This window comes from Zootoca vivipara, chromosome 6, assembly GCF_965207765.1.
Source record: "Zootoca vivipara chromosome 6, rZooViv2.hap1.1, whole genome shotgun sequence".
NCBI lineage: Eukaryota > Metazoa > Chordata > Lepidosauria > Squamata > Lacertidae > Zootoca > Zootoca vivipara.
The window spans coordinates 64,757,808-64,776,930 of record NC_142589.1 but is presented as its reverse complement, the minus strand read 5'-3'; the positions used below and the strand labels follow the sequence as shown (position 1 = coordinate 64,776,930).

The 19,123-nt window shown below is 45.1% G+C and overlaps 1 protein-coding gene across 3 annotated transcripts in view; it reads right to left on the bottom strand.

Annotated features, from left to right (window-relative positions):
• The window catches only part of PTPRU (protein tyrosine phosphatase receptor type U), a 353,020-nt gene that overhangs the window by 134,459 nt on the left and 199,438 nt on the right, over positions 1-19,123 (bottom strand). For all 3 annotated transcript variants that reach the window (XM_035119522.3, XM_035119521.3, XM_060275728.2), the window contains exon 8: positions 18,103-18,411. In XM_035119522.3, coding sequence (XP_034975413.3) covers positions 18,103-18,411 — 309 coding nt within the window. The remainder of the gene's footprint in view (positions 1-18,102; positions 18,412-19,123) is intronic.

Sequence of the window (19,123 nt, the reverse complement as noted above, 5' to 3'; positions counted from 1 at the left end):
AACCACCAAAAACAGGGTTTTCCTTCCTAAAAAAGAGCTCAACACCGCTTTCCTCTTCCCTAAATAAGTTCAATAACTTCTACGTGAAACCCCCCCCCCAAACAGGGCTTTCCTTCCTAGAAAAAGCTCAACAACTTTGACCTGAACCCCCCAAAAGGGGGTAGATCACTGCCAATTTTTAACTCTTTGAGTAGATCGCAGTCTCTTGGAAGTTGGCCACCCCTGCTTTATACCAAGTGGGAAATATATAGGCCATTGGACTATATACAGTAGCTCTGTATTGTCTACACTGACTGGCAGTTCTCCTAGGTGTCAAAGTAAAGGTCTCTCTTAGTCCTACCTGGAGATGCCAGGGATTGAACCTGGGACCTTCTGCATGGAAAGCAGATGCTCTACCAATGAGCCTTTCCCTAGAGCATCATGCGGTGCGCCGGCACACAATGCACCTGCTGAGGTGCATTTTGAACTGTTGATACCTGCAGTGCAATGACACTTTTCTAAGCTATCGCTAATTAAATTGGTTTTTCATCAATGAATGTCAGCTGATGGCAAAATAATGAATGCAAATATGGAGAAGGTAGAATCACACCTTTAACAAGGCATAAACACAGGGTGGGACTCTGAAAGTGATATTTGATGTGAGAATTGGGATGTTGTAAATGTTTCCCTACATTTTTTTTTTAAAAAAGGCAGAAACAATCCAATGGTTTGGAACAGTTCACTGAAACTGTTGAGACAGTAGCAAGCTGGGAGGAAGAACTTCGTGTAGAACCCAGGCATTCAGAAGGACTGTATTCTCTTGCATGGACTTCCTGGGCTCTGAGATCTTTTGGGGATCTCAGTCCTGCCACACTTACAGGCACATATGTTGGGGGTGCAGGATTGGACCTTCTTGGTGGCTGCTCCCAGGCTTTGTTACTCCCTTCCTAGAGAGGCTAGACCGGCTCCCTCCTTGTTGTTGTTCCACTGGCAGGTTTTTGCGAATTGATTGCTTTTAAGGAAAGGGCTCTTAATAGTGTGTGTGTGTGTGTGTGTGTGTGTGTGTGTGTGTGTGTGTGTGTGTGTGTGTTGGTGTTGGTGTTTCCTATCTGCGTTCTAATTGCATTTTAATTCTATATATAGTTTAATGGATTTTTAACTATAACCTTTTATATGTTCTTTAGCTATGTTTCTTTAATCTTTGTTTTCTAAACAAACAGCAGCAACAGCCCAGTTCCCAAATCCTCATGAGTGTTGTTACCATTGAGATCTTTGCCCTGCCTTAGGTACTACAGATAGGCATCCCCTACTTTCCACTTGATAACGGCACTCTAAATATCAATTGCTAATTTCTGCAATGCTCTTGTATTATTTGGCGAGGTAAGGAGGACAAGCTGATTCACTGCAAAACAAGTAGGGGGGGATAAAAAGCAAAAGCCCACCATGCAAATAAAGCATTTCCACCTGATTTACAAGCTAATTTAATCCGAGGTGAGGTGCCCTACACAAAGCACTTATTAAATTATGGAAACCTTTGGGGCAGATATATGTATTTGTGCATGTAAACAGATGTGCAGTCTTCGTCTGTGCTCAGCACTATGCAAATGCTCCATTTTATTACAAGTGTCTGGGATGCACCTGAGGAATCAAAACTGAGAAGGCACAAAGGAACCAATTTTCAGGATATTCCACCTTGTTTGCATTACCTGTAGAGGTTGGCATGATGCACTACAAATACTGCTGCGCTTTGGCATCTTTTAAGTAGAAATAGAAGACTCCCCCCCTTTTTTTAAAAGAGTTCCCTATCACCTTGCATTCTAGGAAAGCAATGCCATGGTATGTGACAGGCTGCTAGCTAATTGTTGAGTGGAATGATGATGATGATGATGATGATAATAATAATAATAATAATAATAATAATAATAATAATAATTTATTATTTATACCCTGCCCATCTGCCTGGTTTCCCCAGACACTCTGGGCGGCTTCCAACAGAAAAATAAAATAATTGATTAAATATTAAAAGCCTCCCTAAACAGGGCTGCCTTCAGATGTCTTCTAAAAATCTGGTAGCTGTTTTTCTCTTTGACATCTGATGGGAGGGCATTCCACAGGGCGGGTGCCACTACCGAGAAGGCCCTCTGCCTGGTTCCCTTTAACTTGGCTTCTCGCAGTGAGGGAACCACCAGAAGGCCCTCGGCACTGGACCGCAGTGTCCGGGCGGAACGATGGGGGTGGAGACACTCCTTCAGGTCTACTGGACTGAGGCCATTTAGGGCTTTAAAGGTCAGCACCAACACTTTGAATTGTGCTCGGAAACGTACTGGGAGCCAATGCAGGTCTTTCAAGACCGGTGTTATGTGGTCTTGGCGGCCGCTCCCAGTCACTAGTCTAGCTGCCGCATTCTGGATTAATTGCAGTTTCCGGGTCACCTTCAAAGGTAGCCCCACGTAGAGCGCATTGCAGTAGTCCAAACAGGAGATAACCAGAGCATGCACCACTCTGGCGAGACAGTCTGCGGGCAGGTAGGGTTTCAGCCTGCGTACCAGATGGAGCTGATAGACAGCTGCCCTGGACACAGAATTGACCTGTGCCTCCATGGACAGCTGTGAGTCCAAAATGACTCCCAGGCTGCGTACCTGGTCCTTCAGGGGCACAGTTCCCCCAATCAGGACCAGGGAGTCCTCCACACCTGCCCGCCTCCTGTCCCCAACAAACAGTACTTCTGTCTTGTCAGGATTCAACCTCAATCTGTTAGCCGTCATCTGCTGCTGTGTGGGTGATGATTTAGGCACTTCATTGGGGTGGTTTTAGTATTGCACAGATAAACCATTGTTCACTGCTCTTATGCTTAAAGCCTTTTGTATGTTTAGTATTGTTTGTGGGTCACCTTGAGACTGGCTTGTAAAAGGCATCTGAGAAATGTTAATAAAAATAATACTTGGCAACTATGTCTGGATTCTAGAGTTTGTGCAAAACAGTGATTCAACCAAAAATTCATGCAATTGGCCCATATAAACACTTTCATTAAATCCTCACCCCACCCCCCAAAAAACAGACATTATTTCACTAATTCAGTTTGTTGATTCATCAGCGCTTATTTTGGCGTCAATGAGACTTTAAAAAATTGCAAATATAACTGAAAGACTCCGTGAGAATTGCTTCCAATTACACAGACATAAGATTATGTTCACACCCGTGCCATATATTTTAAGCACATTGAAACTAATTGAATGATCCATCGCCGTCCCCAAGAATCCTGGGAACTGTAGTTTCTTAAAATGCTGGGGATTGTCGCTCTGTGAGGGGTAAACTACATTACCCAGGATTCTTTGGGGGATGCAATGTGCTTTAAATGTATGCTGGGGGTGTGACCTGTAATAGAGCTGGCCTTAACTCATGCAGCAGATACTGGGGGGGGGGGGGTGTTATGGCAGCATCCTCCTGGTTGTATCCTTCAGCTGGAGAACAGATTTGTGTGTGCCATGCAGCCTGCACCCCCTAACTAGCCTGCCGCCCTCAGGAGCAGTGAAAGTCGCTTGCCCAAGATTGAAATAAGATTTTATTGCCATTCTTCATTGGCTTCTGTACTTGACCCCTGCTCTTGAGACCGGGAAGGTGCAAGGGAGGGAGGAGAAAACAGCTTTAGCATGTGCTGAGTTTGGACTAAATGAGTAATCTACATTGTGCTTTGCTTGTAGCAGTGAAGTCTCTAATCAGCTGAGCTGCTGTGATGTCACAGACAGCGGCAAAGCAAGCCGATTGGGTGCTAGGGGCAGGGCCATCCGCCTGCAGGACGGGACGAGATGCGGCAGGACACTCTGTGGGGCCTCCAAGGAGTCTGCCTGCCTCCTCCCACTCAGCCGCCCTACAGCGGGAGGCAGCGGGTGGACCATTTAGGGCAGCACAGAGCCTGCGAGCACCCAAGCCACCGCATCACTCGAAGGAGAGACGTGTGGCTCAGGTGCGCTGCGGTGAGTGCTGCCCAACATTTTGTCACCCCTCTCAGTGGTGACACCTGGGGCAGACCACCCCTACCACACCCCCTTTCTTCCACCCCTGGTCACAGAATGCCAACAAAAAGCAATTCCACCTCTCACCACTGCATGCAGATCTCTGTTGTCTTCCTTAAAGGTGCCTTGAAAACTCCCCCCCCCCCCAAACCCGCCACCTTCCAACTGTAAACACTAAGAAAGATGCAAGGCCTGCAAAGGGATGTAGGCTGCAGTGTCAGAATGGTAAACTCAATTGAAGAAGAGCCACTCGCCCCTAGAAAGCTCCCATCTGCTTGGGAGGATCGGTCTGGGCAGCAGAGACCTGCCTGTTAATGAACCGTTCCATCTCCTAATGGGAAATGCTTCCATTATTTAATGTTTTGGAACAACCTTTGAGGGCTCAAATGACAGCGGCGCTGCCTCTTTTTTTTATCTGTATCATTGATCTCTGTAGGAAGCGAATAACTCGGAAAGGGGTTGGCCTGAGAGCAGCTCAAGCCTTTGAGCTGCCCTGCTGGCACACAGGAGAAAAACTTTACAAAGTTTCCCGCAGCTGGCAGCCAGTTTGATGATGAAAAGGTCAGTCTTACAGAGAAGGAAGCTCAGAGGAGCCTTACCGGGAGAGAAAGGGTCACTCGTTTCAGGCACCCCACAGACTCTATGGGAAGAAAGCTTCCTCTTTATCTCTGGTTTTGCTTTGCCATTACTGATGGAGGAGTGCTCCTTTGCCAATACATACATGACCCCCAGAGAAGGAGGATACCCTACACAACAGACATCTTCCACTCCCCAACACCCCATTGGGGTTATATGGATCCCCTATGAAGACAAGTTACAGCATTTGGGACTTTTTAGTTGAGGGAAATTTTTTAAAAATGTGAAATACACCCATGGATTTAAAATAATACAGGACCCAATTTGGTTCTTAGGAGCTAAGGAACGAGCTGGTTTTCTTTCAATACATATCACTGCCAATAGGGTATAATCTACAAGAGGAGATTGTGTCACCAGCCTCGACACCACCATTGCCATCACTGGACCTATCATTCCATCTAAAAGTGAATACAGGGGGTACCAGAAGAATTTTGACCAAAATTTGGAATTAAGACGGAGGTTTCAATGTGTTTAGGAGAACCCACAATGTTTGAAGAAGAACAAAAACTACTGGTATTTGTGGGAGGGAGAAAGGGGGGCAAAAATTCAACTCCAACACAAAACCCCAGGGTAGCCCAATAACGACTAAGCTTCCTCACTGGCCATGGAATGCTATCTGAATGTTGGGGGTTGGGACAAAAAGCTGAGAGGATAATGGAATATTCTGGGAAAGGACATGATTTATCAGCTAAATTCCTGAGCAGGAGCACTTCACAGCGCAATATGTTTTTGCAGCTCACATTTCTGTGTATGCAATAAACACCAGCTCCACTGTTCCAGTTCATCCGATATACTGTAGTTGTTGTTTTTCTACAGAAGCTCATACCATATTGGCATACTCTGGGTAGATGGTGCTGCTTCTGAAACATTTGAAACCATTTGTATGTCCAACCGCCTGCAGTAAGGACACCCCCAGGAGCTGCAAGTGGCTGAGGTTCCTGGGCACTTGATTGCCACATATCCAGACAAGCAAATGTCCTTCAAATGTTACAGAATGGATGAAGTCAACTTATGGCAGAATGATGCAAATGCATATTCTGCTGTAAGGTGTCAAAGCTTTCTGCGCAGGCACAATTGTGCAGAAGTAAGAGAAATAGCAACCAGCCTATTTTGGTTGCTGGAGTCATAATCACAGAATTTGAAGACTGACAAAATGACAACAGAGTACATCACTTTGCCTGCACTTTAGCAGTCCTAATTATATATATATATATATCAACAAAACAGGGGTATTTTAATAGTCTTTCCCCCCCCCACACACACACACCTTCAGATCAAAACTACTTTTCCATCTGATTGTTTTTAACATGAAAAAGATTTAACCAACCTACAAAAACATGAATTTCTAATGAACACTCCAGGACAAAAGCAATATATCAGAGAAAGAGCTCCATAAAGCAGTCCTGGGCAGATTCAGATAGCCACATTAGATAAATTGGATAGGCAAATAATTGAAACAGACATGTACAATTTTCAGTATCACCCTGCTCAGACAAAGATGTATCGATCCCCAGAGAAGCATAGACAGCACACTGTATTAGACATCATATTCAACTCAAAGGATAAGAAGAAAGTCTTGTTAATCAGAAAAGCAGCTGGAGCGCTTACATACAGCAAAAAGCACAGCTGGAGTAACTGTATGCGGGCACAAGAAGAAAACAGCTGGAGCAATTATTGTGTGGTTAAAAGCAGCAGGGGAAATTGCAAGTTGAGAAAAATAGGTTAGGAATGCAAAGCTGGACACAGGGAAATTGGAGAGACTCACCCTTTGCCTTTGAAGGAAGGGTTGCTCTCTTTCCTTTGGAAATGAAAAAGGCTAATCGTTAACACCTACTTTGATATTAGTTAGGACTATCAGGTGAACATTTGGTTATCTCTACAGTCATTCCTGGACAGGGATAGCCTAGCCACAGTTACCCCATGCATTGGTAACTTTACACATTGATTACTGTAATGTACCCTAGATGGGGCTGCCATTATTCTTGGTCCAGGAGCTGCAGCCAGTGCAGAATGCTGCAACTAGGTTGTTGTTGAGTGGTACACCTAGCCCTGGACGTGCAGCACCTTTGAAGAAGAACCTCCACCGGCTGCCAATTTGCCAGGTTGGAGGTTTTAGCATTAATTTGTAAGTGGTTTGGGAGAAGGCCACCTGAAAGACCACCTTCTTCCATATTGACCCATCCAGTCACTGTGATCATCTCCAGAGGACATCTTGGTTGTGCTACCACTTGGCGATGTCCATCTGGCAACAACCAATAAAAGGGCCTTTTTCTGTGGTGGAGACCCACACTTTGGAATAGCCTCCTTCCCAACATACCCTAACATCCTCACAATTCTCAAGCATGCTGATAACCTTTTCATTTACCTTAACTTTTCTTTCTTTCTGAACAAAGCCCCATTGTAGCTTTTAAGCATATTTGGACTACCTGGTCATATTTTGATTTGAATTACAGTGAATCATCAACATAAGTATAGTGTCCAGATCAGGGAAGTACGGTAATAGTACCACTCTATCCAAGATAGAGCACACCTGGAATACTGTGTTCAATTCTGGGTGCCACAATTTAAGAAGGATATTCACAAGCTGGGAGAAGAAGAAGAAGAAGAAGAAGAAGAAGAAGAAGAAGAAGAAGAAGAAGAAGAAGAAGAAGAAGAAGAAGAAGAAGAAGAAGAAGAAGAAGAAGAAGAAGAGGAGGGGGGAGGAGGGGGAGGAGGAGGAGTTTGGATTTGATATCCCGCTTTATCACTGCCCGAAGGAGTCTCAAAGCGGCTAACAATCTCCTTTCCCCTCCTCCCCCACAACAGACACCCTGTGAGGTGGGTGGGGCTGAGAGACTTCAGAGAAGTGTGACTAGCCCAAGGTCACGCAGCAGCTGCATGTGGAGGAGCGGAGACGCGAACCCGGTTCCCCGGATTACGAGTCTACCGCTCTTAACCACTACACCACACTGGCTCTGGAATGTGTGCAGAGGAGGGCAACCAAGATGATCAAGGGTCTGGAAACTAAGCCTTACGGGGGATGCTTGAAGGAGGTGGGTATGTTTAGCCTGGAAAAGAGGAGACTGAGAGGAGATATGATAGCCACCTTCAAATGTCTTATGGGCTGCCACATGGAAGAGGGAGCGTGCTTGTATTCTCCTGCTCCTGATGGTAGGACTTGAACCAATGGCTTCAAGTTACAAGAAATGAGATTCTGACTAAACATACAGAAAAGCTTTTTGACAGTAAGAGGCGTTCAGCAGTGGAACAGACTCCCATGAAAGGTGGTGGATTCTCCTATTCTCCTTCCTTGGAGGTTTTTTAAGCAGAGGTTGGGTGGCCATCTGTCATGGATGCTTTAGCTGAGATTCCTGCACTGCAGGGGGTTGGACTAGATGACCCTTGGTCACCTTCCAACTCTGATTCTATGCATATTTGGTGTTTGTTTGCATGCGTGCGTGCGCGCGCGCGCGCACACACACACACACATTGTATTTCACCTGGAGGTGCTCACATAACAGGAGATAAATATTTTAACAAACAAAAATAGAAATAAACCAATTTCAACTAATCAGACTATTATATCTAATATATAAATCAGGTTTTCCTTAATGATGTTGCAGTGGTTTGCTGTACATGCATGAAGACCAAATCTCCATCCTGATTTTAGCTAATTAATTGTTTTTTTCCAGTCAATTAATTGTAAAAGTAATGGGTTGAATTTGAAATTTTTGCCTGTAAGGAAAACAACTGTTCCTAAGTTTTCTGTTGAATCTTGCCTTCATTTATACAACTATTAAGGTCTCCTATGCAACCTTTATTTCCCCCCCATACACTGTTGTTCTAGAACAATCTTTGACAATGTTCACAGCTAACCTTCAAGGCTGCCTGCACACTCTGCTGGTGCATGAGCTATCCACAGAGCCAGAGCTGTTACACAGGGATTTGGTGGCGCTTAAATTAAACCCACTAATACCCTCCACCCAATTGAGTCTTCAACAGGAACAAGCTCCTTCAGGTTAATTGCAAATACTTAAAGCTTAAGAGAAGAAGAAAAAATGACGACAAAATAGGGGAGATTAATTACAATGTAACCCGGAGCTGTAAAAGTCGTATGATAAAACTCTGGATGAGAAACTAAACAATTTCCTCTTGATTAATGTTGGTATTTACTCTGAACTTGTAAAGTGGAGTTAATTGCAAATTATGGGTGGAACACACAAGGTCCATGTACTTCCCTGAGGAAGCGTCTTTACATAAAGAGCATATGGTCTTCCTCTCCAGAGCAGTGCTTGAATATTCAGTGCTAGCAAAATGCACATCATTATGATGAGCAGTGGAGGGGGGGAGCTGTGCTTGGGTTCTCTATCAACAGCTCCTGGGCATGAGGGCTATGTTCTACCAGTTGTTGGGTACTGGCTGTGGGCACAGCAGGAGGGGAGAGCGCTCTTGTGGTCAGGTCCTGTTTGCAGACCTCCCATGGGCATTTGGCTGGCCACTGTGAGTCCAGGAAGCTGGTGAAGATGGGTGATTGGTCCGGTATTCTGGGAGATGATATATAATGAGTTGGGGGGGAAATGTTTCAAATAACATTTGTGGGGGGAAAACCATAGCTGTCAAGTTTTCCCTTTTCTCGCGAGGAAGTCTATTCAGCATAAGGGAATTTCCCTTAAAAAAGGGAGAACTTGACAGCTATGGAAAAAAACCAGATGCTTTTTAATTATGAATTTTAGGTGCAGAGATACCAAAGGAGCAGAAATGATTATTTATGTATGTGATGACAGCAGCATGGACACTACTGGCCCAGAAATGGAAAGAAGATATAAATTCCTGACCAGAGACGAATGGCTGATCATTCCTTCTTAAGGACATCATTTAAGATGATGGAAACGATGCCTTATGAGGAACGGCTTAGGGAGCTGGGTATGTTTAGCCTGGAGAAGAGGAGGTTAAGGGGTGATATGATAGCCATGTTCAAATATATAAAAGGATGTCATATAGAGGAGGGAGAAAGGTTGTTTTCTGCTGCTCCAGAGAAGCGGACACGGAGCAATGGATTCAAACTACAAGAAAGAAGATTCCACCTAAACATTAGGAAGAACTTCCTGACAGTGAGAGCTGTTCGGCAGTGGAATTTGCTACCAAGGAGTGTGGTGGAGTCTCCTTCTTTGGAGGTCTTTAAGCAGAGGCTTGACAGGCATATGTCAAGAATGCTTTGATGGTGTTTCCTGCTTGGCAGGGGGTTGGACTGGATGGCCCTCGTGGTCTCTTCCATCTCTATGATTCTATGATTCTATGACTACGCCAAAGTGGCAAAAATGACCGGGAAAATCAGAAACCAGGAAGAGAGGAACTTTAAGAAGGAATGGGAAAGAATCACAATGTACTTTCCCTTCAATATCCAGTTTTTAAAGGATCGGGTTGCCAGTGTGGGAAAGATCGATAAACGTTACATCGGAATGTTCTGCCAAGGACCCAGAAGAGCCATTGCTAATCTGAGCAGAAAATATTGGGCTAGGAATGTCAGTGATCTGAATCCTTTGTCCCTATGCACTTCTGCACAAAGGACTAGATGTGAGAAAAAGAAAGTGTCACATTCAACTAATAAGTCCTACCAGAAGAAGCCCACACAAGGACTTCTGCTAGCACAATGGGGCGGGTTCCTCCTCTCCCTGCACCTTGAGCCCCACAAACTGGCTTGTGGGGTTTTGAGAACCCCTGGAACAGTACACAAGGGGAAGTGGGGGGGAGAGACAGTTGCATCAGTCAAGCAGACATGCTTACACTAATGGAGCAATATGCTTAGCGTTATTCTGAATTCCTCTCCCACCCAAGCAGGATATTTTCCAAAGACACCATTGGTGTGGTGAAGGAGTGAACCTCTGGCCCTTCAAATCTTACTAACTTCAATTCAATCAGCTGGCTTGGTCAAGCCACATTCGGTAGCAAGACTTCTAACCAGGTTTTTCTCCTCCTTTCCAGAGAATGAGACAAAATAGCAGCAAGAATTCCACCTTTGTTCTTGTGCCTGACTTTTCTCTCTTCCATCTAGCCCACTCTATTTTCTCACTGTCCTCTTTCCAAGTAAACTGAACCTTTGTGTTCTGGTACTAAATTTGGGTAACCTCCAATTGACTCTTCCTGTCAGGCTTTTGTGCATCCATCTCCCATCTCCTGCCTTATTTGAAAGTGGAGAGGCATAATGTGGCCGGCTTTATCCAGAATACTGCTCATTTTATTGCTAGCATCTTTCTTGTTGATGTCACTGTCATCACCAGGTCTTTGTTGGTTGGTATGTTTCCTAGCTCTGTGGCCAGTTAGGGGCTTGATGCTAGGCAGATTTAATGCTTCTTTAATGTTGGTATTTCAAATAAAAATGGAAAAAACCACAAATAATAGAAAGCAAATTTCATTTTCAACTATGTAATTATATGGGTGAAGATCATACATAAAGTTGTATGCTGTCTTGATACTTTGTATTCCAGTAAGTCATAAATGGTTTATAAATGTGTTCATTCTTTTCAATGAATTTATCTGATGCATGTCCTTCTTCACATTGCTTTACTAATGCGTATATCTTTTTTATGCGGTCAGGGATAAATCCCCTTTTTGTCACATATGGAGAGAGAGAACGAAAGAGAGCTGACAGGAGAGCATGAGTTAGAGATCAGTTAATTCCCCATCATCTTGATTCAGAATAGGCTTGTTCTTTTCCAGCTTTTTCAGATAATTCTCAGGGAAAACTCAAGTTGTTTCCAAAGAGTTCTCTAGCTTTGTGGAGATGTTCATCAGCTGTAGAACATCTGCCTTGCATTGCATTGCAGAGAAGGTCCCAGTTTCAATCCCTGGTATCTTCAGGTAGGGCAAGAAAAAGGACCTGCCTGAAATCCTAGACAGTCACTGACAGTCAGTGTAGATCAGTTTTTTCCAAACTTGGGCCTCCAGCTGTTTTTGGACTACAACTCCCATCATCCCTATCTATCAGGACCAGTGGTCATGGATGATGGGAATTGTAATCCTAAAACAGCTGGAGGCAAAAGTTTGGAAAACACTGGTGTAGACAATACTGAGCTGGATGGGCCAATGGGTCTGACTCAGTAGAAGTGCCTGTTCCAAATGTTTCTCCGCTTTTCACTGGCCTCCATTTTCTTGAGGCTTTACTAAGTTTAGCTGGTTTCTTCTTCCTCTCCTTTTGCAAGTCATCTGCTTCTCTTTCCCCCAAAACCACGACAGACGTGGGGAGAGGTGACAGGAAGAAGTTGCTTCTCCCACCTTCCTTAAGCCCCCAAAGACTTGCCAATGTCAACAGTGAATTTCCAACACCAGATCTCCAGTAACCAGAGACCACATGTACACTATACATTTAAATCACTAAGACACTACTTGAAACAGTCATAGGCTTCCCCCAAAGAATTCTGGAAGCTGTAGTTTGTTAAGTTTGTTGAAAGCTGTTAATAGGCCTCTATTCCTCTCCTGGAGATACAATTCCCAGAGTTCCTTGTGAGAAGGAATTAATTGTTAAATGACCATAATAAGGAATTGAATGTTAAATGAATGTTAAATCCATGTGACGGTCACCTCCAGGCTTGATTATTGTAACTCGCTCTACGCGGGGCTGCCCTTGAAGCTGACCCAGAAACTCCAGCGGGTGCAGAATGCCGCGGCAAGGCTCCTTACGGGGTCCCAGCCGCGGGATCACATTCATCCAGTGCTTTACCAGCTGCACTGGCTCCCGGTGCAGTACAGGATCAGGTTTAAGGTGCTGGTTTTGACCTTCAAAGCCCTATGCGGCTTGGGACCCTTAGGACCCCTGTACCTACGGACCGCCTCTCCTGGTATGCCCCACGGGTGACCTTAAGGTTACTTCCGGGTTTCAGCGCGCGCGCATGCGCAGAATCACTAAGTCTTGCATTGTGCATGCACAGAAGCGCCAAATCATGACCTGTGTGTGCGCAGACGCGGGTTGCGAATGCTGTGGGTTGTGAACGTTCCTCCTGCACGGATCACGTTTGCAACCTGAGCTTCCACTGTATTTCACACACATCCTTCTTATACAAAGGTGCACACACACACAGGCTTAAAGCAAGGATGAGGAAACTGTCCAGATGTTGTTGGACTCCAACTCCCATCAGTCACAGCAAACGCAGCCAACAGACTAGCGATGATGGATGTTGTACTTCAAAACATCTGGAGAGCTACAGGTTCCCCATCCCTGGCTTAGAGTTAAATGCTCCATAGAGACCAAATTCATTTTCACTTCAGTCATGTACTCAAATACAATGACAGGTTAGTACCGAGGAGACTTACATTTCAGGTTCTAGAAATGATGCACTGTATAAAAAGGCCCATATTCTGCTATTGGGTGATAAGATGTGGCATGAATGTGATGAAAAGCTTTGTTCTCCAAGCCTGATCTTTGATGTAAGTGGCTTTTTCAATCCTCGTACAAAGAGTACAACGTTTAATAGCTAGCATTTTTTATAGAATGGGTTAACCTCGCATTCCTATCCAGATCTCAGCTATTGGCATAGTAATGTTTCTAGGGGTGCTCTCCCTAAAAGTCTCTCTGAATCACCCTTTACAAGTAATTCTTCCGGAAAACATTATATGTTAAATGGACCTTTCACAGTGGCCTGGCGTAATGCCCAGGATTTTAATATTTTTAACAACAGCAGCAGTGATGAAGAAACAAAAGTTAAATTAATACCTTTCAAGTAGTCATTTATTTTAGGATAAACTGACTGATGAATTTACTTGGGGGGAAATAGCAAAATGATGAAGGAATGTGAAGGTGTGGGAAGCTGAAGAACTGAACCTCAGATTGGAGAAATGAGCATAGCTGCCAAGTTATCCCTTTTTTAAGGGATTTTCCCTTATGCTGAATAGGCTTCCTTGTGAGAAAAGGGAAAACTTGGCAGCTATGGAAATGAGAAGCTGAAATGGACAGATTTTGGCTATCGCTACATGTGGCCTGGGGATGTGGGTGGCACTGTGGGTTAAACCACAGAGCCTAGGGCTTGCCGATCAGAAGGTCAGCGGTTCAGATCCCTGCAACGGGGTGAGCTCGGTCCCAGCTCCTGCCAACCTAGCAGTTCAAAGGCACATCAAAGTGCAAGTAGATAAATAGGTACTGCTCCGGCGGGAAGGTAAATGGCATTTCCGTGCACTGCTCTGGTTCGCCAGAAGTGGCTTTGTCATGCTGGCCACATGACCATAGCTGCCAAGTTATCCCTTTTTTAAAGGGATTTTCCCTTATGTTGAATAGGCTTCCTCGTGAGAAAAGGGAAAACTTGGCAGCTATGCACATGACCTGGAAGCTGTACGCTGGCTCCCTCAGCCAATAATGTGAGATGAGCGCCGCAACCCCAGAGTCGGTCACGACTGGACCTAATGGTCAGGGGCCCCTTTACCTTTACCTTTACATGTAGCCTAACCTCCTGATAGAAAGGTATCATCTAAATCTGATGCCTTGATGACCCTTGACCTGTATTGATTTGCGTGTGTGCGCACAAGTAACACATAAAAACTTCTTTTTTAAAAAAAACACAGCTACCTGCCAATCAACTGCCACGACCCAGTTAGCATCAGAAGAACTGGGAAATTATTCTTCCTGATATGAGATAGCACTTATCCAGGTCAGAGACGTACTGAGACATCTACAGAGAGCGGACATCAGAGGCAGACTGCCCCCTCGGCCCTTTGTCACCATTAAGATCTACCTCACGGAGGTGTTGTGAGCCTTAATTAATTGGTGTTTGAGATCCACAGATGAAAGGTGCTGACTGAGAACAAGGTAGTAATTAGGGTAATTGTTGTTATTGTTATTAAGCTTTGATATGCTTACACAAAAAAAGATGAAAGGAAAATGGTCTGTTCTGAAAGGAAGCCCCAGTAATGAAATTCTCCAAAAATAGAAAAGCTGAAGGGGGGAACTTAACACCCACTACTGCCTTACATTTATTCTCGAGCCTGATCTGCACACAGGAGCAAGAGGGAAAGGTAGACTCTTGAAGATTGGACTGCATCACTTCAGTCTGCAGATGGAGAGCGCCCTTTCTGCAATACCACCCATGACAAAACTAATTGTTAAGTAGAATTTTTTAAAAAAAAACCTAGCTCCTGTTGAAGAAATTAACTATACCCTGCTATATTGGCTTCCTACTTGCAAAGAGGGTGGTTCTCCCCTCCCTCCATCTGTCTCATTTGGAATTATCTAAAATGCATGGCTCTTCTCCACCAGATCCAGTATTTAACCTAACTCCCTTCCAGGGGAGGTCTCAGATAGGCTCCTTCTTTGTTGAACTTCCATCACCTAATGAACACTTCTTTAAAAATTTCCCGCAGACATTTTAAACGAACTCCGATTTTAAAGTTTTAACAGATTTTTAGCTTCTTTTTTCTTTTTCAGCATTTTATTTCTTGTACATCACTTGGAGATGATTGAAGTTAAGCAGTATATAAATGATTAAAATAATGCAAATCAATAGCACTGCAATTCACATCTGTTCCATAATCCAACGTGGTGCAGTCTGTTCTCCTTTGCTGGGATTCCAGCACCTCATTCCCTCCTCATCCTGCTGCCTGTATGGATCAGGCCTCAGTGAGCAACCTGGGCCTAACTGCCGCTTTCCAGCATCTGCCACCTCTTCTAGTTTCTTTATTTCCATGTCTGGGAGCAGAGGTCCACAGCCCCACTTGGAAGAATGAGCAAGTGGGCCCCCAAATGTGACACACCTGACTTACCACATTTTGAGCAAAGCGAAGTAATAGGCATAAGCCCAAAGTCTAAAAATACCAAGCCGCACTACTGAATTTAAGCCAGGATGTGAATTATCAGAAGAAAACCAAGGGGATGCCATTTCCTCCAAGTTTTCCACACCATTCCTATCCTTTCCCTTCTCTTCTCTCCTCTCCCTCAGACCAGCTGTCACATTGAGATGGGCATTTAATTGGTTTAACTGAACTGTCCCAGATGGCCATTACCCAAACTGCAACTTTTAGTACTGAGCCTTGAACTTGCTTTTACCCTCTTCCCTCCACATCCCCTTTTCCTTGCACGCCATGGCTTTTCAACAGTAAACATGGGAACTCTCTAGCTACTGATCTTGTAAACTGCTCTAGGAGCCATTTTGGCTAATGTGCAGGGTGAAAATGCCTTAAATTAATGAAATCCCAACAAGCATTCTTGTATCCCAGCCACATTCCTACCTTTAGACATTACAATAAACCTAAGATGAGAAAGAAAAGCAGGACAGGAAGGATAAAAGAACACCGACCGGCTGGTCTCATGCATGTATAAATAAGTCCCATTGGTAACCATGGTAACAGTACAGAATTGCTGTCCTGCACCACAGCAGCATCCCATTTTTTTTACAGTTTCTTATCAATGAGCTCTCCTTGAATTTGCTAAATGCAGACACATGCAATAAAGAGCTGATGGTTTAAACCAGGGATGAAGGCTCTGTGGCTCTCCGGAGGTTGACTACAACTCCCATGATCCCAGGCCATGCTGACTGGAGCTGATGGGAGTTGGGGTCCAGGAACATCAGAGTTCTTCATCCCTAGTTGAAACTACACATACAGGTCTGACACTTGGACAAAAACCACCCAACTCTGAAAACTGAACATACAGAAATTCCCATTTGCTTTGTAGTACCTCTTGCCTACCTATTCCTTCCTTCCTTCCCTCCCGTCCTCTCTCCCAGCCTTCCATTCTATTGCATTTTCCCTTCCTTCAAAATATTTATACCATGCTCCATCTACTATGTTAGAGGTGGCTCACAACAACACCAGTGTGTGTGGGTGCGTTCACAAACATATACGTGCCAGTTATCTAGGAGAGGTTGTAGGACAATATTGCCAGGGCAAAGGTTCTATCACGCACGCCACAATCCTGCAAATGAATCATGCATCTCACCATCACATAAAGATTAAACGTATGTCCAGGTGCTTGCCTAAACACACACACTTTATTATTTGTGGGTGGGTGGGAACTCATGAGAAGAACCCTCTACATAAATGAGGACTCAGATAAAGTCCCCTACAGGCCATCCCAGCTCAATGGAGGGCTAGATAAGAGCTCCATCTCCCATCCTTTGCTACAGCGTTCACATGTTCACACAAACGCCTCCAAACATCTTAATGCCATCCATCAGTTAGGAGATTGGTGCTGAAACATTACTTTCCCAAGATGATGGAGAAGTTGCTCTTGAGAGGGATGAGCATCCTTCTACTTGGCAATAAACTCATGTTTATCCATCTGATGGCATTGAGGTTGCTTCAGGAGCTGTAAACACCTCCAGGCATGCTTCCGTCCAGCCCTCTCTTCATTAAAGCTCTACTTGGCCATCAGTCCTGAACAGGAAAGCACAAGGCCACAGCTGCTAGCCCTGCCCCCAACATCCATGGCTGCACCCACTCGGTCCCCAATCTTCCCATGTTGAGCAGAGGAGATTTAAAGGGAGAGTTATGCTTGCATTCAAGGAAACTTGGGTAAAAGCCCCACTCCACCCTGTGGGTCTTCTCTGCTCAACATGGGAAGGTCAGGAACTGAGTAGGCAAAGCTGATGTGCCTGGGGGTGTTAATGGGTGGGTCTTATGTTAATTCCCCTTCCCATGGTTTAACTCAGTGGTTCCCAACAGGTGGTCCGGGGACCCCCAGGGGTCCGCGAGCTATGCCAGAGGGGTCCGCAAGATGCTATTAGAATAAAAAATATATTAAATATATTTCGTATGATAACAGATTTTTTGTTTTGGCCGCTTCCTGCATGAGCAGAGTCTAGCGCAAAACTAGAATTAGATGAGGCAGTAGTTCTGCTGTATGCCGTTAGGTGGCGCTTTACAAACACTACTGTTTTGCAAAGAGGCAGCGCGCGCATTCTACTAACGCTCACCTCCCCAAGATGCTTTGCTTCATTTGTGCGCTACTGCGCAGGTACCCTGTCTTCTCCATTCCCCTCCCTCCTCCCTGGACTCTTATAAAAAGACTCTTAATTTGGCTCTCACTTTTTGATTTTAGGATTAGGAATTAATAGGGGTCCTTGTCACAATAGCGGCTCAATGATGGGTCCTCGAGAAAATTTTGTTGGGAACCCCTGGTTTAACTAAAGGATGGAGGGAAACAGTAGTCATTCAGATATTCTAGGACCACAGCTCCCTTCACCCTTGATCACTGGCCATTCTGGCTGAGGCTGATGGGAATTGGAAAGGACATTGAGAGAGCCCAAGATCCCCCATTCCAGTTTAACCCTTTGCACGTTTATCCAAATACCTGAACATTCCTTAAGTCTGCATGGCTAGAAGATCCCATCCGCTGCACCTACACCGTGATGCATTATTCTCAATAAATCAGCATCATTAATATAAGAGGACATAACTCTGCTTGGATGGGGTTCTGATAAGCTGTTCTCCTTTATGTCCCTTACTGACAACAGTTTATGGATCCCAGAGGACAAATCTCTCTCCCCTGCCCACCCACAGAAGACAAAAGACTCACCATCTTCATCCGTCTGAAATATCATCTCTTTCCCTTCTTTCCTCCCCTCGGGGTTGGAGAGGATGAGCTTGACATGGACATTTTTGTAGGGGAGGAGGTTCTTGATGGTGTAGCGGTTGGCATTGCGCTCCATCTTCACGCATTCCCGGAACGTCTGGTTGTGGCCAGTGCCCACGGCGTAGCGATAGCAGAGCGTGACGGTGTAAGTGTGACATCGCGTCAGGTTGTAGCCCAGAGGTTCCCACTGAAGGGTCAGCTGCCTGGACTGAATCTCAGCAAATGCGAGGCCCTTGGGAGCCCTCATGGGTTCTGCCAGAGAAAACAGAGAGAGGAGTGAATGAATTGATGCACGAGAAAACACCACAGATCCTGGAAAGCCAGTCACTGGCGGACAACAGGGGCAGGGCCATAGCCCAAGAACAGAATGTCTGCTTTGCATGAATGGCGTCTCAGGTGCAATCCCTCACATTTCTGATTCCAAAACCTTCTTCTTCCAAGAAACCTCTTTTTAGTAGACATCTTTCCCCATCTCTATAGGCATTGTTTAATGGTGATTTTTAATTGTTGGCAAAGAGTCTCCTGACAGGACTTTCTGTGGCAAAGGCTGCTCCTGCGAAGAAGCCAGGGTGCTTTGGCGAGACCCTTCAATCTAGGGAGGTGTCTTATCCACAGAGTGAGGGCCAGCCCCTCTGCCTGTCCCACTGCCACCATCACTAGCAGAGAATTAGCACCAACATCAGAGCTGATTTTGGGTGAGGTATCGCTAGCGCCAATTCTCTGTCAGCGGTGTAGGTGGAAGCGCAGGCAGGGCACCTCTCCAGGGGCCTGCTTCCCGAGGCAGCTGCTTCACCTTGCCTCATGGTTGGGCCTGGCCTGTACACACAGGACTCTGTGGATGAGAAAACAAACGTGGCTGCAGTAAGAACACAACCCACACCAACTGCGGAAGCACATATCGTTTCGATGCCTGTGACCATCTCTATTCTCAGCGGCCAACCATGGGGCCTCCAATTTCAGCAGT